General features: G+C 47.5%; 1 protein-coding gene across 3 annotated transcripts in view; it reads right to left on the reverse strand.

The window, feature by feature from the left end:
* UTP15 (UTP15 small subunit processome component) overlaps positions 1–27,817 on the reverse strand; it is a 226,069-nt gene that overhangs the window by 71,105 nt on the left and 127,147 nt on the right. For all 3 annotated transcript variants that reach the window (XM_086960791.1, XM_086960792.1, XM_086960790.1), the window contains exon 9: positions 23,846–24,001. In XM_086960791.1, the coding sequence (XP_086816917.1) occupies positions 23,846–24,001 (156 nt within the window). The remainder of the gene's footprint in view (positions 1–23,845; positions 24,002–27,817) is intronic.

The raw sequence follows: 27,817 nt of genomic DNA on the forward strand, positions 1-27,817 counted from the left end.
ATTTTCATTTATTTTTCTAGTGGTTTCAAGCCCGGTATTGTGCGGGCGCAGATTGTTCTCGCCAGAGGAGCACCTCTCAACAAGTGAGGTGAGCACTTTCAAATATTTACAATTGTGACGGCACTCAGTGCTGAATGTGCCGACCTTGCATTTACTTACGCTAGTTACAGAGACCTTGAGTCATTTCTAAACACATATGGGGCCACTGTTTTTTGTCGCCCATGCGATTGACTAGCAGTTGTGGTTAATGCTAATGTGTGGTCCTCTCCAGATCCGGACAGCGATATCCCATTAGATGGCGACCCCATCGAGTGACTACCTGTGTACGTGGTATCTTGTGTGCCAGTTTTATTGTTTTCGTGTAAATGAAGTGCACACAGCAGTGGCACATGATATGGCATTAAGTTGATACTGATGCCCATATCTGTGATTGATTATGTTTTTTCTTACTAGGTATTGAACAGGAGCGGTATATACAATGAAGCAGTAGCCAGATTATAGGTATACAACCTCACCGCCCGCGTAAATTTAGAGGGTATTTTAATTGATTTCACGTGCACCTCAATTTTATAGTATTTGTCCTGATGAAGCGCCAACGACCCTTAAGACGACATAGGCGCGAAACATGTTGACCCATGACCTTCTGGACTCCTGGGGTCAGTGTGCCTACAGGAACAAGATTTTATATAGCATTTAAGTCTGCTATGGGTATACAAATGAGACATTTGCTGCATATTTACCCCCCTTTTTTAACTCATTTCACTTTGCACGCACCGTCTTCACCCTCATAGAACCCCCGGCACACCCGCATGCACCATCTGGCTGTCCTAAAAAGATCTCCGATAAAGAGACCCTTCGGGGGACCCGTAGGGAATTGCAGAGCCGGCCATACGAGGAGCAAACGCCCGATGATGAAGCATGACACCCCCAGGGGTGTGTGAGGGCAACAGAGGACAAAATGTGTTCTTTCACTTTTTTGGGGGGGTCCTTTGTTCCTAGGATACTTCTTTTTCTTCTTTCTTATTTGAAAACATGGGTGACTATTTGCACCCGTACGCTTCGGGTGACTATTTGCACCCTGCGTTGAGGAACAGTGTCCTTTTGTTGGTTTTGATAGTGATATAAGGAGCACGGACACTGGACCTTGAATAGGTCCTGGGTCCCCTTCTTTTTGTTGATAAATAGTGACACAGAGTACCCACGGGGGACGTGTGCAGTGTCTAAACACAGCCGCGAATCACCAATAACTTCAATAGGGAAAGTCGCAGTTGGAAAATTAGATTAAGGACACTTACGAGGGGGACTTGGAGCAAAACCCTTTAGAACTAGGCAGTTCTAAAGTTGAAACCCACGTGAGCACCGGAGTACTCGAGTTACCTCACCCAGGGAAGCCAGGTGGCATAGGTGTCTTTTGGTGTCGGGTTTCGTCATCGTTTTCAATGGCGATCTGCTGCAAAGTGCTGCTGGCGACCAAGTTGAAAGTGTCCGGGTGGATCCAAGGGTGGATCGAAGATCTGAAGAACCTGAAAGCAGAGGGGACAGAGTCTGGGTCACTAGCCAGTGACCAGTAAGGCGATGAGAAGATGCCAACTGATGTTGGATGATTTCAGGTGAAGAAGGTGAAGCTCGACTCTTCAGCCATGAGGACCAGGAGGCGTCGAGGACGACCAGGAGCTGGATTCGTGCTGTCCCATGAAGGATGTCGAGTGCTGCGGTGTCGGTTTCCGGTTTGGACCCAACAAACCTTGGCAACAGCAACCCACGCAGAAAGCAAAGATTGGCTTTGGTGCACACCAGCAAGGTCTGAGGGACTCACCCTTTGGAGGGGAGTCAGGGCGCCACTGGAGCAACCAGGAAAGCCCAAGAAACAGAAGTTACCTTCGTGGGGACCCACCAGTCGACGGACCAGGGATCGCGAAGGAGCCTCGAGCTGAAATGCTAGAAGTGGGCCCACAGAACACTCGTGGAGTGTAGGCCCACAATCCTGGGTGCAAAAGGTGCTCGGGGCTTGGGACTACAAGTAGCCCAATGCACAACTTTAGGAAAGCTTGTGAAGTCAGTACACTTGCAAATGTGCACGGTGTCCAGGGGTTCCGGTTCCACATAAACTTATAAAGGATGCAGGTCTCAGCTTTGCTGGGATCTTATTTCGGCCTCAGAGGAGTCTGGAAGTCTGGGTCCTGTGCCGCAAATTCGTCAGGAGCCTTGGAAATGCAGACAGGCAAGATGCTTCTTTGGTGCCTGTTTGAACTGGGGAGTCACTCCTTGACCCCAAAGGAGATTCTTCGGTTTTCCAGTCGAAATAGAATGTTGAAGTTCCAGGATATATTTTGCAGAGTTTTGTCCTGGGTAATCTGAAGTCCTAAGGACTGGGTTCCTATACTTAGACTAAGTTTAGGGGTTGGACTTACTTTAGGAACCCACCAGTTTGAACTGGGGTATGCACAGGGACACCAAGTGTGCCCCCAGCTTTGTCTGAAACGCATTCTCCGAATGCACCCACACAGCCCCAATACACTTTTGCCTGTCTGGGAGGTGGTTACACCTCCCTGTGACAGGAAACCTATTGTCCAGGCCTCCCCTGCCGGAGTTTCCTCCAGCAGCAGGAGGTCAGACTTGTGTCTGTGGCTGCAGCATCCATTTTGTGATGCTGGGGCTCTTTTAAACTATTACCGGTTAGTTAAGTGTGTACATGTCTTCTCCCTCTAGAAGGTTGGAATTCTACCCCTGCTGCCAGAACCAGCCTTGGACACCAAACACAACATGTTTCCATGCAGCCATTCCAAAGTTAGCATTAACGACGAGGTTATAATGCACTTAAGAGTATATGGTCTGGTTGCATCACAGAACAGCTACAGGGAAGTGATTCAGATAGCTGCAGAGGGGTCCTGCCACCCTCTCACACAAAACCAAGCACTGTGCCTTCAGGATTGTTAAGGCCTGCCATAGGGGTGACTTATAGGTTTATATGTTTCAGTGATGTAAGGTATGTATAGGTAACCTATATTCCAGTAAGGTGTGCATGCACCACCGTACCCAGGCTGCAGTAGCAGACCTGTGGTGCCATTTTGTAAGGCTTCCCAGGGGTGGCATAATACATGCTTCAGCACCTGGTAGACCTTTGGGGTGCCTATGCCCTTAGTACCTAAGGTACCATATACTAGGGACTCACAAGGGTAACCCAGTAACCAATCTGGAGTGTACCTAATGTACATACAAATAATTTAGAGAGGAAGCAGCTAGGCTGGGGTCCTGGTTAGCAGGGCCCCAGCCAGACTAAAGTCGAAAAACAGTGACACATCAGAAAAAAAGTGGGGGTAGCCATAGTAAGTAGATCCTACTCTCCTGATAATGCAATGCATTTTAGAATACAGTACATATACTTTGTATAGGATTTTTAGTAAAATGGCCAGTAGATTACTTTCTAGATTACTTTTCTTACACAGTGCAGTATACATGGATACTGCACTGGGACACTTCCTATGAACAGGTGAGTAAAAGCGTTTTTGTTATTTAGTACAAATGTAAAAGGATTTCTTAGGTTTTCCAACTCCACACAGAAACTTTTCATAGAAAAACAGTCAATGTTATCCTAAGGAGAAAAATTGTGTTATCAGTTAACACTTAAGTACTTTGTTGTGGAAGTTGGTGTTCTGGGGTTAGACTCAGGGGTCACTCAGGGGTCCCCCAGGGTCCAGGGTGCACTCTTGTTACACCCTCAGCGGCACTAAGGCAGCAGGGTGCAGAGTGCTGAGGCCCAATGTTATCCAATTGGCGATAGGAGGTTTCCGGTCGGTGGCTGCTGCCGAGCAGGCCACTGAGTTGTGGAAGCAAAGCTCCTGTACTTAAGCTCAATGCAAGTGGGGGTTCAAGCATGCACAAAAGGTGCACCCTCAGCGGCACTGGGGCAGCCGGAAGCTGAGTGCTGTTTTGGCGTCGGGCACCCTGTAGCTTTCAATGGGGAGTCTCCTGTTTGCAAACAAACTGCAGGCTCTGGGATGAAGTTCTTCTGGGTGCGACCACCCCTTGGAGAGGTAAGTTGGGATGCTGGGGGTTGTCGGTTTTGCCACCCAAGGCTGCAGGGTGTCAGGTACAGGGGGGCCTTATAGGGTCGAATCTACTTACCAGCTCCTGGTCGCGGTTTGGGGGACCTTCCAGCTTGAGGTTGCAGGCGTCGGAAGGAGGCTTGAGTCAGGTCAGGGATCACCGGATCTCGTGTCAGGATCGCTGGGGGAGACCTCCTCTTGCTGTTGGGCCACTCGAACTCAGGCCGTGGGAGTCGGGTGCAGAATGGTGCAGATGGCGGATGCTTGCAGAGCTGGAGTCTGTTGATGAACAAATCTGGTGTTCACAGGAGAAAGTCTTTGGGAATGAAGGCAGGCAGGCAGGTCCTCCTCAAGGTTGCTGGCTACAGGACACTCCGGGGTTTCGCTGGAGCAGGCTCGAGGTGGGGATAGGCCGATAGGGCTGGGTGCAAGTCAGTGGGCGTCCTCCTCTTGTTAGCTGCCGCACGGCTGCTCAGTCCTTTTCTTCTTCTGGTTTCTTTTCTGAGGAAGCAAGGTTTAGGGGTGCACCTAAATACTAGATTTAGGGGAATTTATAAAGAAATCAGCTGATGCAGCACACCCATGAATAGTATTGTAGGTCCCAATCACCACAAAATCGTCGAGGACCAATATGTGATATACAATTTTATGAAAGTCTTTGTATCCAAGGCAAAGTATCCAAAAATGTCAGAAGATGAGATGAACAGTACACGCCGCCTCAATAGTTATTTTTATTGTTCTTCCAACATATATCAAATCTTAAACAGCCAACACGTGTTTCGTCTGTACCAAGTGAGTACAATGACTTTCTCAAGGCTGTAAACAAGAATATGCATACATAAATACAAGGATGTCACAAAAAGGATTTTTAGAAGAAAAAATATACTTCTTAATAGTAACCAGCATCCCAGAATAGTAAGTCTAATTGGCTCCGAAAGCTCCCTATTGGTTTCCAAAAGTAAGGAGATGTGAAATACTAACCATATCAATATACAAACTGTGCTTGGTCTCCAATACACATCATTAGGGAGTCCTGGTATTGAAGTCGAGTAAAATGTAGGTGGCTAGTGAAACACCTGAATATAAAAGTCTCAGCATTACTATCAAAGTTCCACTATCAATCATGCTGTAAAAGTATATAAAACTAGAAATCATCACCAACCTCTCGAAGTAATAACTTCTGAAATATCGATGATAGGTCACACAATAGTAGGCAAACCACCCATTCCAAAGTCCAGTCCTATAGAGGCATAAAAGGGCCCAGAATAACACATAGCCCTCAATTTTCAACACGATCAGAACAACCATATCTCGTATAGTGGTAACCTTCCCTGCTTACCATTTTTTTTATTTTTTTTTTAAATTTTTGAAAACCTTTATTGTGCACGAGGAAAAATAACAAATACGGGCCTACAACCATCCGGCCGGCCACGAACACTCAGTTGAGCACTACAGCTTACATTATGGCGACACAGTACTGCATCAGAACCGCAAACATTGAAAGGAAGAAAAACTGGAGGATGTCGCAGCACCGTGGCACAGGATGAATGAAGGTTAAATTTTAAAGTTTTTTATTATGCAACTATCGTTCAGGCCGTAGTGTTCCGTACTAATAAAATAAAAAATAAGAACAAGGTCCATGTAGGTGGGACACGACATTGGCAACTAGATCAAGCAATTCGTATATCAACAAGCAAGTCCCCGCCAGGCAGGATGGTTACACAATATCCATGCTACAGAGTAGCACCTATAACCCAGTCACATTACCACTGCCACCCAACACCCAGCACTCCCTACCATGGGCAAAAAGGTGAAATCATAGAGGAATAAAACAGGTCCCATAGAAACTAACAAAAAGGAAATATAACCCCCCCACCCTACACACATGCAGAGGCTATGGCCTACCCCCCCTCTAGCAGCGTGCCTGTCGCCCTATAAACCCGAAATTTAGGAAGAAGAGAAGTCAGAAGAGAGGAGAAGAGACAGCAAGAAATGCCGAAAGAAGGAAAAAGGAGATGAAAAGAAAGAAAATGTCACTCTTGACTATAGGGAGGGAGAAAAGGACAAGCTAATCTACCACTCCCAAAAGAAGGAGGCGGGGAGGAGCCCACCCAGCAGCCGATCTCCCGGACTCCCAGCCATCTGCAACCCCAGCGCCTTGCGGAGTAAACAATCAGCGTCATGTAGGAGAGGAGGAGCAATTCTGAGGAAACAGGCAAGGGAAACCGGAACAGTCCCAACCCATTCTCCGCCCGCCCCTGTATCTATCTCATTGAGTAAAGCCTAGCCCTGGCCCGATTTAGGACGTCCCCCTGTGTCCGCCCACCCCGAGAAGCCTGATCCAGCAAGAAGAAGGGGAAAGCCCTCCCCCATAAGAACAAAGGGACAAGATGGCCACTCTCTGCAATGGAGAAAGGTCCCGGAACAAAGTAAAATACGCCAGTCCCAAACCAGTTCGGTACTGAAATCGAGCAGCCAGATGAAACCCACAGTACTACACAGAGCGGCAGACAATGAGGCCCCCACAAAAGAAGCCCAGTCAGGCAGGATAGGCAAACATAGTGGCAGCAGCCTCTGGGGCTCCGTGGGAGGGGTTGCTCTCCGGGCTGGAGAGGGAAACAACGTAGCAGTACACAAGCGGGAACATTGTAACTCAGTCTCCTGAACACCACGGGGTCGTCAAATAAGTCCACACTTTTCCGGCAACAATGTCGCACTGACCGGGAACAGGGGGGGCTGTGCCGCGGAGCAGGGGGAGAGGATAGGCAGAATGTATTCCGATCCAGCCAGGCAGCCTTCGACCTTCTCCTCCAACTGCAGCAAATTCGCACGCCATTCGCACCGCAGTTCAGCTAGTGCCAGGATAACAGAGGCGAGGGTAATTTGTGTGCGGTCTCCCGTTTCCCCCGCAGAATGTGCCTCCGCAGATAAGGCAGCTCCCAAAGCAGACGTACAACGGAGCTGTCGGACGGAGGCCAGGGCGCCACCCGCCATCTCCACAGAGGAGCCGCCACTCGGGTCCCCACCTTCGAGCATATAGCGTTGTCAGACAGCGCCTGGGCAGGAGAATATGAGCCGCTCCCCCGAGGCAGGATAGGACCACCTTCGCAGGGAGCCAACAATGGGGGGGGGCTCCTTGCCGGCCGACACCGGAGAGGCGAGGCAACAGGGAGGCTACGGCCACTGAGGCGCCCACGGCATGCGCTAAGCAACGAAAGGGTGTCTCACCGCTGGTTCCGCGAGGAGCAAGTCAGGAACACCGTCGGCAGGCAAAGACAGTCGCTAGAGCGCGCCAACACAAAGGCCGACTCTCCCGTCAGCCAGTCCAGGATATCAGAGCCCCCGCAGGATAATCGTCTCCTGCGGCCACGGCAGTCACTGGCGGTGCTTTGTAATGCAGAGCACGGGTCCGGGCCAGGGTCGTCTCCCCTACAACTTTCGACGGTTCTCGGTCCGCCGAGCGGGTAGAGACACCGGAGGGGCACCTCTGGAATCAGGAATCCTCCCTCTTCAATCCGCCGGTGCACAAGTACAGGATAGGGAGCAGGATCATTGTGCGGGAAGCAGGGGCGCAGGGAGCCGGGAGATCACACGTCCGTCTCCGCGGCCATCTTGGCTCCTCCTCCTGCTTACCATTTTAGATAGTAGACTCAAACTATACGGTCCCTGCGCGTGATAACGCTAAACCCGAGCAATGCAAGCGGCTTCCGCCCGCCGACATAGAAATAGACGAATGGAATAGAAAGACCTCAGACGTCATGGCAACACGTGACCGCAAGCTAGTGAAATGAGAAGTAAAATGCTGAAATCCTAGGTGCCATCTTGGTGTGTATGATGGCTTCCGAGTTAAACAGGACTCATACTAGATCCTGTTGTGAATTCGAAATATAGACTCACACAAACTATGATATAAAAAATTTTCACTGACTAGAGCAACAGGGTATTGAGGTAGAGTGAAAGTAAAATATAGGAGGAGCAAACATGTAACCAATGTGATATTGCCAATATGCACACATATAAGAGATCAAGGCGACCCTTGTCAAGTTAATGTGACATAGAACCCAAAATAAGGAGGAATCTATTCGAAACCCCTAATTGATGAACATGCAAGCGATATATACGTTGAACCCTAATATGTATCCAATTCATTAGTGACACCTGAGCGTGATAGAAGAAACTTGAAAAGTATAAATAAAGCAACAATTTGAAAAATAGATACTTGCTGAGCTTGTACATATAATAATAAAGCTAGATGATGTTCTTGAGTACAGGTGACACCTTGCACTACAATAGCAATAGTGAATTTAGAAGTGTCATACAATGCATCACTATATAATTCAGTAGTATGCCCATACAGCAACTTGTAAATCAATCCCAACAGTCTCAAAACACTTATTTTTTTAACACAAATGCACATGTCAACAATGAAACAGTTTCATACACTTGTTTTTTTAACACAAATGTAAATAGTGTAAACAATAAGAAGGCTACCTGAAACTCTTAACAGTGAGAGATATGACAAACGTACATGTTTGCATGATGTAGAATCATTCCCAGAGCTCATATACCTATCCACTCAGCAACTTATACGGAAGAACTCCCCTTCCTAGATTTGTAATGCTTCATTATAGGAGCTCCTCCATATTTGTATTGGAGACAATAAGTCAGATAGTACTTGATATAATCAATCTATTAGGAACACGTGCATTTCTCTGTCAATGTTCAGCCCCTGATCAACGGACCTGAGTTTGATGAGCCACTCAGACTCCAGTTTCCTTAGAGCCAAGACTTTGTTACCACCCCGTGGATCATCAAAAACTCTGTCTATGCCATGAAATTTAATCTGTAGCAGCTGAAGCTCCTGCCCATCTCACCCCTTGTATAGGCGACTATCGCTGCCAAGTGGACTCTTAAGGAGGACGAGCTGAGTTTTTTCTCCAGTAAGTGCGTGAGGTATTTTAGCACTGTGGAGTCCTTCTTCATTTTATTGTGAAGTCTTTCCTTCCTGCACCATATTGTGAATCTCTTCCACTTCGCCCCGTAGCACTTCCGTGTGCTGGGCCTTCGTGCCTCCCGAAGGACCCTGAGGGTGCTCTCAGGCAGTCTCAAGTGTGCGAATTCTATGTCCTCAGGAGCCACGCCACCAGGCTCAGGCTCTCTGGCTCCGGGTGCAGTACCTCTCCGTTGTGCATGGAGAGCAGGTCTTTTCTTCTGCCGAATCTGTGGGGTGGACTCTGTGCCATCTCCATGATCTGTGAGTACCATGTCTGTCTGGCCCACTGTGGTGCGACCAGTATCAGGGTCATGTTGCTCGCTCTGCACTTGCTCAGTACTCTGTGTATCAGTGGTATCGGGGGAAAAGCGTAAGCAAATGTCCCGGACCAATCTATCCATAGGGCATTCCCAAGGGACCCTTCTTCGGGTTATCTGGATGCGAAGCTTCGGCATTTGGCATTCTGGCGTGTTGCAAACAGGTCCACTGATGGCGCTCCCCACTTGTTGAACAACCACTTCATCTCCTGGGCATTGAGCTCCCACTCGTGGGATGTCGATGTCTGTCTGCTCAGCCAGTCTGCCTGAATGTTCTCCTTCCCTGGTAGGTGTATGGCCTGTAGGTCTATCCTGAGGGGGATGGCCCATCTCCATATCTCCTGCGCCAGTGTCAAAAGCGTTGTTGACTGTGTTCCACCCTGCTTGTTGATGTAGAACATCGCTGTGGTGTTGTCTGTCTGCAGCAATACCCTCTGCTTGTACAGTCTTGTTTGGAAGGCTTTCAATGCAAGGAAGATTGTTTTCAATTCCAGATAATTGATGCGCTTCAACGCATCTGCTGGAGTCCACAGACCCCTGACTGAGCTCTTCCATGTGAGCGCCCCATCCCATCAGGGATGCGTCTGTGGTGATGGTCACTGTTGGTGTTGGGGGTGTAAGAGGCTTTCCCTTTGCTATGTTCTCCATGGTCCACCATGTCATTTCCTTCTGCACTGCATGCGTCACAACCACTAGATCCTCCCAACTCCCTGAAGCTTGTGACCATTGTTCCTGGAGCCATTCTTGGATGGGTCTCATGTGCAGTCGTACGTTTGGTACCAGGTGGATGCATGATGCCATCATCCCCAAGATCTTGCTCGCAGTCCTCACTGTCCGAGCTTGTCCCTTCCGGTAGAGGCGAGCTTCCCTCACCAGGGCCCCTGCTCTCTTGTTGCTGGGGAACACTCTGCCCTGCAAGGTGTTGATCTGTGCCCCCAAGAAGATCTTCACTTGTTCCGGCTCCATTGATGATTTTTTCCAATGGATGGAAAACCCCAGGTTTATCAGTGTTCTCGTCACTGTATGTGCGTCCTTCTTGCATTTCTGGTACGAGTCTGCTTTCACTAGCCAGTCGTCCAAGTAAGGATATACGTGTATCCCCCTCCTTCGTAGGTGCGCTGCGACTGCCGCGAGGCACTTCGTGAAGACCCTCGGTGCTGATTTTAGACCGAAGGCTAGTGTCGTGAATTGGTAGTGGCTGTCTCCTACCGCGAACCTGAGCATATGTTTGTGCGTTACGTTCATTGGCATGTGCAGGTAGGCGTCCTTGAGGTCTATTGTGACCATGAAGTCCCCAATCTGCAATTGCGGTAGCACCTCCTGCAGGGAGGTCATTTTGAATTTGTGTGTTCTTATGAATGTGTTCAGGAACCTGAGGTCCAGAATGGGTCTCATTGTCTCGTCGACCTTTGGCACGAGGAAATACGTTGAGTATATTCCCTTGTTTCTTTCTTTGAAGGGAACCCGTTCTATGGCCTCCTTTTGAAGGAGCTCTCTCGCTTCTTCCTGAAGCCGCTGTAGCTGTTTGTTAGTGGCTTTCGCTTTGGTCTCCTGCTTGTTGGTCTTCCTTCCAATTCTAAGCAGTACCCGTATTGGATGATGTTTAGAATCCATTTGTCTGATGTGATCTCTCTCCATTCCTGGAGATAGAGTCTTAATCTTCCACCTACTGGTGTTACGTGGTGGTAGTTGTCCATTGTGTCCTGACCCCTTTGTACGTGCTGCCCCCCGGGGTCCTTTCTGTGGGCGGGCACACGGGTGTTTCTGAAGTCATTTAGAGGCGGGCTGCTGGCCCCCTCTTTTATGCTGTCCACGTCCATTTCCTCTCCCTCAAAAGGACTGGCCCCTCGACTGGTACTGCCAGGACTGCTTCTGTTGACTCTGTTGCGCCTGCGAGTCAGCCTGGTGCGTCTGTTGGAAAGCCTGGTGTGAAGTACCTGGCTGGTTTCCACCTCTTCCGCCAGGCCTCCGTGACTGGCTGCCCCTTTTGTTGCCTCTGAACTGCAAAGCTCCCATGGATCGTGCAGTTTCATTGTCTTTCTTCAGTTGACTGAGTTTTTCGTCAACTGTTGTCCCGAACAGCGTCTCGCCGTTGAACGGAGTGTTCAAGATGCTGTGTTGCACTTCAGGCTTAAAGCCAGAGATTCTGAGCCATGTGTGTCTTCTTTCCGTGACACCCATCATCATGAGCCTGCTGGAGGTGTCTGCACCATCCAGGGCCGTCTTGAGGCAACAATTTGCCGCATTCTTCCCTTCTTCCACCAGTTTCTCGGCGTTCTGCCTGGCCTCCTGGAGTAGGTCTTTCACCAGTTTTCCTAGCTCCTCCATGATCTGGTACATGTGCCTGTTTATGAGGGCATTGGAATTAGCCATGCGCCATTGGGTCGCGGCATTCCGTTCGATCCTTCTGCCCACCAAGTCTATCCTCTTGCTCTCCTTATCAGGAGGAGGTCCAGTCCAAAAGTGGTGGCCACGTTAGCCCTCTTTCTTGCTGTGGCTGTGATGATGAAGTCAGCTGAGACCACGCCTCGAATGTAGGCTGGGTCCTTCGATGAATGTTTGTACTTTTTTTCGGTTCTGGGAGTGACTGCCTTGCATGTAGCGGGCTCCCTGAATGCTTCCATCCCCTGCGCCAAGACGCTGTCGAGCATAGGGAGATACTGGCTCCTTGTTTGCGTGAGGAGTAATGTCTCGAGGAGACAGTCCGCTTTCTGCTTCTCCTCGTCGAGCTTGAGCTTGAAAGCTGTTGCCGCCGACCTTATCACCGAGTTGTAAGCCCCGATGTCGTCTGGCGGCGATGGCCTCGAGGGGTATGTGTCGACCGCCTCTTCTGGGCTTTCGGTGTCGACATCCATGTAATCCTCCTCCTGCGGGTCAGAGGTGGCCGACTCGGCGTCCAACCTGCTGTCCTCTTCCTCCTCATAGCTGTAAGCCTCATAGGGATTCTCGTCCTCATCCTGGTCGTCGACCATTTCGGTGCCAGGCTCATGTTCCTCGACCTGTTCCTCTTCCTCCTCGACCACTTCCCGCATGGGTGGCTTGGTCTTGTGGGGAATCGTGAAGGCTCTCATTTTGGCGTCGAAATCCTTTTTCCGCTGCAAGATGTTTTCCATTTCGGCTTCTAGTCGCCATTTTTTCTTTTCCATCTCGGCCGCGTTGTCCGCTCCGGATTGTTCGGCCACTCTCTTCGGCGCCTGGCTCGGCTGCGAGAGCTTCGGCGTCGAGGCCTTGGACGTCGAACTGGGTTTCGGGTCCCTGTACGGCGTCGAAGCTTTAGGGTCTTTCTCCCTCAACGTCGATTGGTCCTTTTCGGGGACGATCTTCGGCGACTTCTGCTGCTCAGCAGCTCTCGGCGCCAGGGACTCCTTCTCAGAGGATCCGCTGGGCCTGTGGGTAGCCGCGGACGTGAGGTGTCTCTGCGTCGGCGCTTTCGGGGCCTTGCCCTCGTTTTTTCGAGACTCGGAGTCTCTCGTGCTCTTGGGGAACGACGAGTCTCCTACCTTATCAGATGTCTTCGTGTAATCGGTCTCTACGACCGTGTAGCTGTCGTCTTCGGCGGCAGCGTTGTCCTCTTCCTTCGAGGACATCCCCAGCTCGTACAGCGATGGCGTCGGGCCTTTTCCTTTGAGGGTGGCGTGCGCTACCCTCTGGCTCTTCCTTACACGAAGGGTCTTCTGGGCGAAGACGGAGCAGGCGTTGCAGTCTTCGCTTCTGTGTTCTACCGGTAGGCAAAGGTTGCAAACCGGGTGCTGGTCTTTCTGCGCGAACTTGTGGTGGCAGTTAGGGCAGAACTTGAACGGCGTGTTGTCCATCATCGAGTGTTTAGGCCTCCCTGGCCGCGCGAACGTCGACGATCGTCGAAGTCCTCGATGAATTCTCCTTCCTTTCGCCGGGCAGTGTTCGGCGAAGTCCTTCGTAGTCTTCTTCCTTCGATATCTTCTCCAATTTCGATCTTTTTCTAGTACTTTCTCCAAAAATGTCTGGAGCCCAACGGGAACGATCCAGACCCGACCGCGGAAAAAAGAATCTGAAGATGGCGCCCAAGGGTGGGAGCTTCCGCAGGAAGCATCCCGACGTCACCGGAAATACACCCAGGAAGGGGTGACGCCGACGCCCACCTGGGCGACAAAAAAAACAAACAAAAAAAAAACAAAGAAAAGACTACGAATCCGGACCCAACCACAAGACCGCGGAATATGCACAGCATAGTGCATCCAGAAAGATTCACGCTGCAAAAGTGTGCATATTGGCGATATCACATTGGTTACATGTTTGCTCCTCTTATATTTTACTTTCACTCTACCTCAATACCCGGTTTCTCTAGTCCGTGAAAACAATCCATACCATTGTTTGTTTGCATCTATATTTCCAATTCCCGACAGGATCTAGTATGTGTCCTGTTTAACTTGGAAGCCATCATACACACTAAGATGGCACCTAGGCTTTCAGCATTTTACTTCTCATTTCACTAGCTTGCGGTCACGTGTTGACATGACGTCTGAGGCCTTTGCATTCTATTAGTCTATTTCTATGACGGCGGGCGGAAGCCGCTTGCAGTGCTCGGGTTTAGAGTTATCACGAGCGTGGACAGTATAGTTCGAGTCTACTAACTAAACCGGTAAGCAAGGAAAGGTACCACTATACGAGATATGGTTGTTCTGATCGTGTTGAAAATCGAGGGCTATGTCTTATTCTGGTCCCTTTTATGCCTCTATAGGACGGGACTTTGGAATGGGTGGTTTGCCTACTATTGTGTGACCTATCATCAATATTTCAGAAGTTATTGCTTCAAGAGGTTGGTGATGATTTTTAGTTGTATATACTATTACAGCATGATTGATAGTGGAATTTTGATACTAACACAGAGACTTGTATATTTAGGTGTTTCACTAGCCACCTAAATTTTCCTCGACTTCAATACCTGGACTCCCTAATGATGTGTATTGGAGACTAGGCACAGTCTGTATATTGATATTGTTAGTATTTCACATCTCCATACTTTTGGAAACCAATAGGGAGCATTCGGAGCTAATTAGACTTAGTATTCTGGGATGCTGGTTACTATTAAGAAGTTTATTTTTTCTCCTAAAAATCATTTTTGTGACATCATTGTAATTATGTATACATATTGTTCTTGTTTACAGCCTTGAGAAAGTCATTGTATTCACTTGGTACAGACGAAATATGTGTTGGCTGTTTAAGATTTGATATATGTTGGAAGAACAATAAAAAAACAACAACTATTGAGGTGGCGTGGACTTTTCATCTCATCTTCTGAAACTTTTTGGATACTTTGCCTTGGATATAAAGACTTTCATGAAATTGTACATCTAATATTGGTTCTTGACGATTTTGTGGTGATTGAGACCTACAATACTATTCACGGGTGTGCTGCATCAGCTGATTTTTTATAAATGTTCCAGTGGATTGTTTTTCAATCTACTTACAACACTTTTTGGTAGTAAGTGCCCACAATTCACTTAGCACCCCACTGTACTTACAGCCACTGTTTATATATCACGCCATTTACCTAACTGTTAGATACTTGTTTTCTTTCTGTTGATGTGCGCTCTTTTTGTATATTAACTAGACTTAGGGGAGTTGCAGGTAGGTAAAAAGGTTGGGACCAATGGGTTGCTTCCCTGGGGTGGGCATACCCTCTATTATGCCACCCTCCAGTGGGAGGGGGAATAAGCCTTTCCCTGGTTGGCTGGGTCTCCCCATCTGCAAGACACCAGGGACTGAGAGTTGTGCTTCACCTGGCCTTCCCTTTCCTGAGGGGTGGATTTGCAGAGGTGGGCACACCTCTCTCCTCACTTGTTTTTCTCGCCTAAAGTGGGGGTCAGAACAAGTCAGGACCAGTTGCTGAAAGCAGCAAGTGGCCTGGGAAAAAAAAGGCGACAAGCCTTTGAAGCTTCCCCTTCGTGGAACCTGCCCATCCTAGGGGAGGAGGCTTGGCACCTCATCCCAGGATGTGCATTGTTTCATGCCCCCAAGAGCAGCAGGCTCTCAACCCAGGGGTCCAGAAACAGGTCTGGTGGTGGCAGCTGAAAGCAGCCACTCAGCCTGTTCACTAGTGGTAAATCGTTTTTCAGGGGGAATCTCTAAGATGCCCTTTATGTGCATTTTTCATTAAATCCCACACTGCCATCAGTGTGGGTTTAATGTGCTGAGAAGTCGGATACCAAAGTTCTCAGTTTTCAGTGTAGACATTATGGTGCTGTGGAGTTTGTAATTATTTCTAAAGACAGTGGTCCCTAGACAAGGATTAATGAGAGCAACCAATAAATACAGACCCAATCAGTACTATATTTTAGAGCGGTCAAGCCGGACAGGTGTTTTTTATATATATTTGCTTAAATATACACAAAATTCAGCAAGAAACATATAAAGTGGGACACAAGCTTGTATCCAACTTAGTGGGAAGGAAGTACAACATGAACCAAAAAGGCCTAGGCAGAGTAAATTGTTTGTATGAGACATTTTGGTAGAACAAACAAATTATAGTGGAGACACCATTACACATACTAAGTATTAAATAAAGATGTGTATATGGCGTACAACAAGTCGACGGCGTTTCAATCCTTACAAAAGATATAGGATCCTCATCAGGACATTATAATGAGATACGACAGCAACCACCCCGTGCTCTCAGAGACTCACTCTCCTACTCACAGTTCCTATGCTTTGGAACGAACTGTACCCTGAAAGAGGATTACTTCCGTGAAGCCAAAGTCCCAAGTAAAAAATTGACAGCAAGAGGTTACCTTCGCAGATTAGTTCGCAACCCCCTGAAAAGAGCCTGGTATTGCCCAAGAGATTGTCTCCTAGAACCCAAAACTAAATTTTCACAGACCTGCATAGTGTTACAACCTTCTCCCTTGTTTCACATACCATACGTAAAAGCATTCTTAGACATTGGGAGGTCATCAATCAGGCATATTGAAACTGGAACGCCAATTGTTTTCATTTAAAAAGAACAAAAATATAAAGGACCATTTGGTCAGAGGAGCCTTGCCAACTTCAACACGTACAGGCACACTCAATGATCATTGGGACTTGGCCCCACTCACTGGGCATGTCAAGTGTGGGAACTGTATTGCATGCAAATTTACTATTGAATGCAAGGAATTTGTCTTTGGCAAAATCAAAATTGGATTTAAAGATTTTTCGAACTGCAACACTTGCAATGTTATATATGCAATTCTATGTCCCTGCAATAAATTCCATATTGGCCAAACCACACAAAAAGCACGAATAAGGATCTGCCAACATTGCAGCCGATTACGTTGCAGAACACCAAATGCCGCCCTTGTGGAACATTTTCTGGCATCAGGCCATACAGAGGACGACATCCGTTGGACCATCATCAGTGTAATCAAGCCACCACCAAAAGGCGCGGATCTCTCACAGCTACTCAACAAGGAGGAACTCAAATGGATTTTACAAACTGGCAGCATACACACTGGCCTCAATCGTCTTGAGGATTGGACTACGTTAATTTAACCTGTCTTACTGTGCCGTTCTGTCACCTCTCTCTGATAACTCCAAACTCTCTACAATATCAGTAAGTGTTCTGTAAACCCCCTGGTGGTTAATTATTTTTCCTCAATCTTTCTTACATCTCTTTCTGACTTTATGTAGTGTCTTGCATAAATCTAAGCGTAATTATCACTTCCTTTTCATTCACACTATACTAGTTCCTTCTCTCATTCACCACTACAAAATAGCTGCCTCCTTTACGTAATCTTGTCTGTCCTTTATTTTCCTTATTTTCTTGATTTTGTCACATGAAATCATCCAATTAGTTCCTTATCTCATTCACCACTACAACATGGCTGCCTCCTTTACGTAACCTTGTCTGTCCTTTATTTTCGATATTTTCTTGATTCAGTAACTATCTCATGCTCCAATTAGCTCCCTGCCCATTTAAACTGCCTCCTCACCAGCAACTTGTTCCTTCATAACCCCGATTCAGACAGGCAAGACATGCTGTAACAGACTTTGTTCCCAGGTAAGCACGTCATGCACCCAATTTCCCTTGCCTCATCTCATTACAACCTCAATACTAAATCTCCGCAAACTTTTGTTTAGATTGGCCTCGACCACATTCCTTGTCACTAGAGACCACGGACGCGGCTCACAGGTTACTGGCTTCCCGTCACTGACATACAGCAGCCCACTGCAATAGGTAAGCCTTGTTGCGCCTGCAATTGGTACTGTCCCGTCCACCTTGATCTCACCCTTCTTAATTGGCCACTGTCACCCATTTTCGGCCACTCTCATTTCGAAACCGCTTCGCGGCGTGAACAATTCAAACGCCTCCTTTAAGCTGTTACAGCCTTTATTAGGTAAGCTCCTCTCCTCCTTCTGCGCCCCGCCAATCTCTACGATCCTCTCAGATCAACATTACATTTTTCATGTAGGTGGACTCCGCCCCTTTTTTGGGAAAAAAATTCATGCACTGGGCATAGTGCTAAATATTTAGTTGTGCAGCAGCTGTGACATGGATTACTGTATAATCATAAATCTTATACTTCAGTATTTGAAAAAATATATCATTTTCTTTATTTTCATTTCATTTTTTATCATTGTTTATATCAAATATAAAAAACACATACATAAAGTCATCATTTGTTATAAAAAATCCATATCAAATTTTTCCTATACATAAATTACCACAAAGATATAAACGAGGTATGGTCTGCCCACAAGGCACCAATGGCTCGAAATTCAGACAAGTGGGTGATCACAGATGTTCACAATCTACATGAGTCAAATTAAATATCACTATCATTTTGTGAATACCACACATGTTGTCTACATCCATAAAAACAACACTGGTTACAAATAGTTATTGCCACCTACTGGACTCCGACCCAGCATCCAACTGCACAGACCGTGGCTGTCTGCATCCTTTACTCTCCTTGTACTTGGCCTAGACTTCTACCTAGTCTTCGCCTGAAACAAACCTCCACCAAGTCACTCTGACCTGGATCTAGGCATTACTTGAACTATCTTTTGCTAGCTGCCCTCAAGCGCTCTACCCACTGGCACTGTTTTCACACATGCTTCACCAGTACATGCGTTTGCCACTTTTTAATTTATTCCTTGTTTCAGTTACGCAATCCCATGCCCATTTTGCTTTCAACACCGGCGCTTTACTGGCACTACACTAGTTTCACAGGTTTTTCACCACTCACTAAACTCTCTACCGTATTGCGCGTTTTATCACTGCACGCGTAGGACTATGACTTTTAGCAAATATTGCTAGGTATTGCATAATTCTTTTACTTCTACTTAGAAATTGTATACGTTCTGCTCACTTCTCAGGTATCATTGTACTCACGTGCGATCTTCTGATGTTGGTCTGACATACACTGCCCTCACCAGCACCCAAGTTGTTTTCAAATTGTTTTCGCCCGAACTAACTTTCATAAGTCTCTATTTCTATTTTCATCCTTTATTCCCTCCTTACAGGCAGAATGTATATAGGCATACCATTCTCAATGTCCTGATGATGATCCTATATCTTTTGTAAGGATCGAAACGCTGTTGACTTGTTGTATGCCATATACACCTCTTTATTTAATACTTATTATGTGTAATGGTGTCTCCACTATAATTTGTTTGTCCTACTAAAATGAGTCTCATACAAACAATGTACTCTGCCTGAGCCTTTTTGTTTCATTTTGTACGTCCTTCCCACTAACTTGGATACAGGCTTGTGTCCCACTTTATTTATTTTTTGCTGAATTTTTTGTATATTTAAGCAAATATATATAAAAACACCTGTCCGGCTGGACAGCTGTATAATATAGTACTGATTGGGTCCATATTTAGGGCTTGCTCTCATTAATCCTTGTCAAGGGACCACTTGCTTTAGAAATAATTGATTACCCAAGGTCCCTAACCATCCTTATTTGGGTTCCCTTGTTCTTCATAACACGTGGAGTTTGTAAAAATAAAAAATAAACTCCCAGCATCATATACTCTTAATAGCAGCACTGCACTTACAATGTCTAAGAATGGACACTGTAGGGGTACAGGGCTTGTGCACTTGTACCCTCACCACTGGAATAGTGCACCCGGCTAGAGGGTGACTAATATATGCCAGGGCAGAGAGGTGTAGGCATGGCACTGGACTTTTTATGTTGTTCGGCACCAAGACACGCAGCCTACAAAGGCAGTGTGTGTCTGTCAAGGTACAGGGCCTCTAAGGGTGGCACAATACGTGCTGCAGCCCTTAGAGGTCTTCCCTGGTCTCAGATCCCTGGGTACCTGTGGTACAATTTACCTGGGGCTGACCTGTGGACAGAGATGACAATTGGGTTTAGCTTTCAATTCAGTGTTAGGAAAAGAACAGGCCCTGGGTATCTGATTGGCAGGAGCCCAGGGCACACTCAGTCAAAGCATATCAGCAGTTCAGCAAAAAGTGGGGGCAACCATGCAGAAAGAGGGCACTTTCTCACAAGTACATGCTATAGCTGTCAAAAGATCTATGGGACCCCCCCAGGATGTCACAAACTTAGAGGATTATTGCGGAGGGAGTCGTGTCTCTTATAAAAAGGCAATGTTCACACCACGTCTAAGAAATTATAATTGTACCCCTTTGCCCTTCTGCGCATTATTCTGGCTGTGAATATTCCACCTCATACACATGAATTCCGCTACCTGTTTCCTACCCCAAGTAGTAAGGTGAAAGGAGCAGTCATGCAAGTCTGGTCACATGTGTGTGTGAGGCAATGGGTGGTCACATCCAACAAACTACAAAAACAAAAGAAAGAACAAGAAACAATACACACTTAAAAAACACTCCCACCACAGTAGGCAGGAGATCCTAGCAAATCCCAATGAAACCCAGCAGACAAGCAAAAAACCCAGCATGTGAATCATTGAGTATTTCAAGGGGAGCGGGCAACACTGCAGCAAACTAAGCCCTAAGTGAAGAACCAGATCCGTTCAGAGTACATAGCCATAGGGTCACAAAGGCAAAAGGTTGTTTTGAGATGCATATATGGCAGATTAAGAATGAAACAGGCAGCCAGTGGTCACAAGAAAAGGGAGATGACAATGCTTGTAGAGAAGACTAGGAGCACATCAGTCCAGTGGGAAGTGTTCCGCACAAGCAGAGATGAGGAGATCCGGAGGTGATCGCTGTAGGGTGGTACGGGTTGATGAGGGTTTATTGGTGGACCAGTTGTTTGCAGAAAGCCAGGAAATCTGTAGGAGAGTCAAAATAATCGGGCCTTGCTGTCAACAACTACTGGGAACCTTGCTGGATACAACATGCCATATTTAAAGTTCCATGTTTTTGGATCAGTGCCTTCGCATTGTTGAACTTTCGTCGTAACTCATGCACGGCAAGTGTGAAGTCCGGGTAGACGGAGGCTGTGGCACCCTAAAACTGCAATGTGCTTTGTTAACGCGCCAACCGAAGGACAGTGTCCTGGTCCCTGTACTAGAGTAAGTGAGCTACAATGGGAAGCGGTGAAGTCCTGGGGTTACCCAGCGATCTATGGGCCCTATCTACCACAAATGTATGGGTGAAATGTTGGGCGCCAAATAAGTCAGTGGACAGTTTCTCCACAAAGTGGTCTGGTGCCACAAGCCTGTGTATTCAGCAAGGCCCAGCATGCGAATATTGTTCCTGCGTGATCGCACCTCGAGGTCCTCGTTTTTAAATCGACACTGCCTTCAGGAGCCGTTCCATCTTTTCAAGTCGTCGATTCATGGAAGTCGTGCCATCCTCCAGACCAGAAACCGGTTTCTCTGCCTTGTCAAGACGGATGCCATGGCATTCCAGGCTTTCCAAGCGTTCCTGCATATGGTCCAGCGTTGCAGCCTGGGTGTCAAAGTGGGTGTCGCTGGAGGGGAAATCCACCCGGACCTCAGCCATGATGACAGAAGAATGCCCCTTCGGATCAGTGAGCTGAGATGTGTCATGTCCATCATCTGCATTAAAAAGGGAGTCAGACCTCCCGGTTGCCTTGGCGCGGTCAGAAGGTGAATTAGGGTTGTTTAGGGTCCCCACGACCAATGATGAACAGTCTGCAAGGTGTGCAACAGTGAGTTTGATAGCAAGGGTTGTGGGTGTCTCACACGTGGAGGGAGCAATGCAGGCATCGAAGGCGAAGCCATACCAGTGGCATGGATAGATCCAAATTGTACCCGAACCACACAGAGTGCCACGTGGGGAGAGGCAGGTAGGGCTGTTTGTAAGTATTAACTGCCGTGGAGGAGGCCAACATGAAGAGGATCAGGTCCACTACAGCCCCACAGAGGCAATACACGCTGAGGGGGTCAGCAGGCTGCAAGCACAACCTCAAGAGCAGCAGAACAGCTGGATTGTTGGTAGGTGGGCACAGCGCTAGGAGCCAACCGTCAGAGTTGGAGTCAAGTCAGAGGGCACAGCCGGATAGTGAAGGGAAGCATCCCCAGCAGCCCACTGGAACACTGCAACCGGAGTAATGGGACCAAGAGGCAGGAGGAAGGCCACAAAAAGGGTTCGGGGGTGGCGGGGTGGGGGTCCTTGTACTTACAGGCAGTAGCCCGCCACACAGTCAGTGCCCTCGCAAATAGAGGAGGATCTTGGCAGTCAATAGATCAAGGCAGGTAAAGGCAAAGTAATGAAAGGAACCAGGCCACCAAGGCAAACCGGGCCACAGACTCCGCGATACCGCTCCAGCAAAGGCCTCAGCAGCCTGCACAGGTTACTTCCGGGGTACCCCAGCACTGCGGCAAAGTGTGAGCAGAGGGAGCCGCGGCAACACAGGGCGTCAGGCCGCGAGGGCTCCCAGGCAGAACGCAGGAGTAGGTGAGGGGGCCAACGCCAAGGAGGGGGTGTGGATGGAGGGCTCCCGCAAGGCTTGGTAGCCTCAGTCCAACCCGCAGCCCCTGTTACTGCAGGGCCTCTGAGGCATGTCAAGGCGGACTCCACCTGTCCTCTGGTCACCGTGCTATGCCAATTCGATAGGACTGCTGCGGACAGGAGTCATCCGAGGCAGAGATAGGAGAGCGGCATCTCTGCTGTCCGACAAGCAGGATCACGATGAATGGCTGTAAGGGCTGCCGGTGCCGAAGCTTTACTGCTGTGTTGCCATTACAGTCGACAGCGTGATCATGCTCCTCTCACAGACTTCAATGACCCCCAATTCCAGCATCTTGATGACTACAGCTCTGGTGCTCTCCTAAACTTGATCAGACTATCTGTATATTACGTTTTTGACAGGTGTATTGTCTCCAGTGTCCACATCATGGGTATACCAAGTAGTCTGACGAGGGGTTATGGAGAAGAGCCCAGCTGACTGCTCCAGGACTTGTCTGCAGTCAGCTTGCTGTTGGGCAGGGAGGGTGTCTGAGAAGACAATTCCATCTACTGACCTATCTTTTGGGCTGCAGGAGAGGAGATCAGGGAGTAGTTCACTCTCTGCTTCCTGATCCTCATCAGTGACCTTCAGTACAACCACATCAGCCTTGTCATAGAAAGGCTTCAAGCAAATTACATGGATGTCACTGTGAGTGCCTAGGTCAACCAAGTAGGTGAACTTACCTTTCCTCTCAGGGATAGGGTAGTGACCATTCCACTTGCTCTGGAGGGCTCTAAGTGCCACAGGCTCCAAAACCCTTACCTTCTGCCCTGGTTGGAACTGCACCAGTGCAGCCATTTGGTCATACCAATGCTTCTGGAGCTCTTGGACGTCCTCAGGGTTTTTGGGTGCTTTACCATGTACTCTGCCATCCTTGAAAGAAGGCCTAGTACATAATCCACAATGTCTTGTTTAGGCCCTTTGAGAGGTCTCTCCCAGCCTTCCTTAGGGCACATTGGACCCCTTACTGGATGCCCAAATAGAAGTTCAAAGGGACTGAGCGTGTGATTGATGCCGCAAGCAAGGCCTGCAAAGACGTGTATGCTGTGCTGGATAGTGTGTCTTCTGAGGTACAACTCTGCAAGCAGAAAGCAGGCATGACAAAAGGACATCTTAAGGTGGCACTGTGTTATATGTTCCTGAAAGACAGGCAGCATATTATGTGCAATGGCTTGTAGTGAGCAGTAGATCGATTGTAGTAAGAACCAGAGTTTGAGGCCAGCTCAAAGTTTTTGAGGACCCTAGCAAGTGGAGTTTGTATTTTTAAGACTGTGTAAACCAGAGCACATTGAGGGACAGTTCAAAGTGGTTTTGACACTCTGCCTTAGGAAATAAATGTATTCTGGGCAGAGGCTGACTGGAATGTGAAAAAACTGTAGCATCCACTTGCTTGAACAATTCGAATTTATCATTTCATCTGGTAGAAACATACTATAGGAACACATGCATCAGTCTTCAAGTCAGGTATTTATGATATATATTTGAGACCAATAGGTTACAATTTAGAATTCTGTAAAGTTAGACATTTAAGTATTGCTAATGATGCATGTACTATGAAGTTCAGTCTCATGTTTTTAAGTTATTACTTTAGGTCTCCGCTGTTCTTTCACTGGTATTTACCTGTTTTGGCATGTAGTCTTTCCCTTTTACAAAGATTCTGTACGCTGGCCGTCGCCGCTTTCCTTTGGGAACTCTTTCATTTTTCTCCTCATGCTTTCGATATTTGATGTTCAATACACTATTTGTCTGACCAACAACAATCATTTCATCCTCCGGCTATAACAAACAGGAAGCAACATGTTAGGGAGATCCATTATCTTTAATCTTTTACAGTTTACAGTAGCCAACTGGCCATTTTCAGGAATCAAACTAAATAACATGGTAAAACAGCATCTGCAAAGGAGTTTACTTAAGAATATAACACACCGTAGCAAAGGTTCCTAGTGAAAGTTTTAATTACATGTTTCTACCTCCTGTTGCTAGGCTGCAGTAGAGGCAGTATAAAGAAAACAGTGGTGACAGATAAATGCTGATAACTTACGGTTGACATGGAAGGGTGGCAGAAGGAATTACGTAGGTGTATTTTTAGACTTTTCCTCAGCAGACTGTGGCCTTGAATGTCTGTGAGCGTTTCCTAATAGGAGATCAAGGCCGTGGAGTATTGTGCTATGAAGATAAATTCAGCATTGTGAGCTTGGTTTGGAGTTCACTTATAACATAATTTATGGTAGCAGATCAAATGGCCTTGCTACAGTGGATCCTGGCTTTACTTGGATTCTGAATTCTCTAGACATGCTCCGACATCATTAGGGTACATCAGCAATAAATGGTGGGTGCCGTCAGTGAGTTTGTTTTGGATTTCTTTTCAAAGGGCAACACAATTAATGGTAGTCTGGTTTTGTTAGATCCTAGTTTTCCTCGATTTCCAAATGATCTAGACATGCTCTGATGTATTATATGATGGTTTTCCGAAATTGCACTGTAGGAAGCCGTTTTTTTATTTTACTTAGTGTATCAAAATGAGCTACACAATGTAGAAAGTCCACATGACCCTTATTGGCTTATATGGCTTAAATTAATAATAACAAATGGTCTTTTTGTGTCAGTGTGAGGAAGCAGTTTAGGTTTATAAGAGGGTAGTGATAAGCATTTGTGCACACAGAGTCAATAAATGAGACAGGCACTCAGGAGAACACTCAAGACCAATTTACAACAAGCACTGGCATAGCCAATAGGTCTCGCCTTTGGGACCTTATAAGTATTTAGTTATGCAGTAGAATATCCTTGCGCAACAACATCAACTGTTGCATGGCTAAACACTTATAAGGTCCCAAAGGCGAGACCTATTGGCTATATAAATGCGTGTTTGTACTTGAGTTGTGTTGGTGTAACACAGCAAGGGCGAGGTGAGGTGAGGGAGAGGCAGTGCTCTGCACCGAAGCACCTGCCTCTTGTCCTTTATCGGTCCTCTGTTTTGCGGATCAGTGCACTGCTGCTGCTGTGTTGGGGAATCTTACATTGCTGTAGCTTTGATGTACGTTAGTGAATCTTGCACAAACCGTTTCACAGTACAAAGTCACAATGGTTGCCTTGAGTAATGGTCATTCAACGCAGGGTTGGTTTTGAGGTGCAGTATCAGGTGTTGGTGTACATTTGGGAACCAAGTAGCTGATGGGGAAGATTATCCTGAATTCAGACAGAAAGCGTGGAGTTTAGTTTTAAGGACATCTTTGAATTTAGAGGCCCGGTGTAGCTCAGACCGAGTTTGGGGTGAGAATCTCAGAGGAACAACACCGCGAAGAGAACTTGTCAGTGTGGTAAACAGGCTTGAGTCTTGATGAGCGTAGGGAGCTGGATGGGGTCTGGCAAACAGTCATTTCAGAGTTCTACAGGAGTGATGTGGGTGAGTTTTTAACCCCACCGTCAGTGGAGTGCATGGACCCCTGTGTTTGGCAGACAGCCAAGCAGCGTGTTCATTTAAGGACATCTTTGAATGTAGAGGCCCGGTGTAGCTCAGACCGAGTTTGGGGTGAGAATCTCAGAGGAACAACACCTCAAAGTGAACTTGTCAGTGTAGTTCCAGTAATCAGGTTTGAGTTTTGATCAGCGTAGGGAGCTGGATGGGATCTGGAAAACAGCCATTTCAGAATGCTACATGAGTGATAGGGTGGGTTTTAACCCCACCGTCAGTAGAGTGCATGGACACCTGTGTTTGGCAGACAGCCAAGCAGCGTGTGCCACGGGGTTGCCGCCTATGAAATACTGTAGGTAGCAAGAGAGCTGCAGGTCACATAAGGTCAGAAATCCTCTCCAAAGCTTAGACCTCAGTGGATATCCCTCCGCTGTACTGGACAACATGGACAGTGAGAGACCTTCACAGTGATTTATGGATTTCTATGTAATAAGGACAAACTGAATACGGCATTTGTTATTATTGTAATAAGGTTGTCTGCACCTACTTTGATTCTACCCAAAACCCCCAAGATGAACAAAAAAGCAATAGCTTAAATAAATGTAACTATTTGAAAGCAAACTTGGCTTTACGATTAAAAGTAGCCCAACCCGCAGTAACTTGAATGGGAAAAGAACAGTAATATTCAGAATGGAGGTTAAAGAAAATGCGGGATGGACACTGCGGGATGACTTCTCACTTCTCTTTACTTTAATAATGTCACGATCTCTGACGAAGTACAACACAAACACAGACCAGATGGCACGAACAAACGAAAAACGGAACAAACTGGTCAGCAAGAAAACACGTGGCTAATCTGTGTAAAGAGCAGGAGCTCGGGCACAGTGTGTCCGAAAGCTACAAACAGTTGTGGTAAAGACTGTTACCTGCGCTGGGACCGGACTGTCTACAGGGATGCACGGTAGAGAGAGGTGCAGACGCAGTGTGTGATCGTGCGCACTTTTACAGCAGCGGTACAGCCGCAGATGCACAATCTGTTCGGTCACACTGTGCGACTAACAAGTGTATGTACCTACAGTCAGAGCCAGCATTTGCACGGAGAGCGCCATGGGTGAAAGCAAGGTTGGTGCCTCCTCCCAGCTGCCGTTTTGAATTGTCTCAGTGTTGTAAAAAATGGGAGGGGCGGGGAAAGGTGAGGGGGCATGAGTTAGGAGAGCTGGCAGAGAAAAACTAGGAAAGACGGAATAGAGCGCCCGAGGCCGTGAGTGTGGCGGTAGGTAAACAAAAGTTTATTTAAAGTGGAGGAAGTGTGCCTGCAGAAAGCCAAAAAAAGCAGCAGAAAAGGCAATGCATTGGGTGGAAAGAGTTTTAAATAAAACTAGCAGAAAAGACAACGCATTGGGTGGAAAGAGTTAAGGTATGCACTGCCCAAGAAAAAAAGCGAGAGAGGGGGAGAGGGAGAAAAGAGAGAGAGAGAGAGAGAGAGAGAGAGAGAGAGAGAGAGAGAGAGAGAGAGAGAGAGAGAGAGAGAGAGAGAGAGAGAGAGAGACACACATTTGCAAGTTCTGAGTGCGCGCCCGAGAGAGCAGGAGGTGAACCTGGGAGTGGTGCACGCGCAGTCTGCTGTTTTTGGAAGCACATACTCGTGGCGCGCCCCTGCGTGCGCCCGCAAGGTGTATGCCGCCACAAACACGAGTATGTGCTTCCAAAAAGAGCTGAATGATGGCTAAAGGTTTCCTATGCAGCGCTTGTGCACTGCATAGGCGAGACCTAAAAATTAACTTTCTATAGAATTTTTAACACCAAGAACTTCAGCAGGAAGGTTTCCGGGGCTCACTTCAAGACTTAAGGTGGTAGGGGGCTGGTGTAGAGGTGCTGGTCGGGTTGATAGCCTTACTCGCTGCAGCAAAGTAAAGGTGGGGGAGGGAGGCACCTACAAACAGGCTGCAGAGGGGAACTTAGGAACAAGTCCGGGAGCTCCAGAAGGGAGGCTCAGTTCATAAGGGTCCTGGGAGCAAGGCAGCACAGTTGGTTCTCGAGAACCCGGGCTGGGGCGCTAGGTGCAGAGGGGTTAGGTCGGCTGGTCTCGTGAGTCGCTGGTCTTTGCGCTTGTCGGTCTCGTCAGTTGCGGGTGCACAAATCAGGACAGCTGGGCCACTCTGGAAGAGGGTCTCTGCGGT

This window comes from Lissotriton vulgaris, chromosome 3_1 (genome assembly GCF_964263255.1).
Source record: "Lissotriton vulgaris chromosome 3_1, aLisVul1.2, whole genome shotgun sequence".
NCBI lineage: Eukaryota > Metazoa > Chordata > Amphibia > Caudata > Salamandridae > Lissotriton > Lissotriton vulgaris.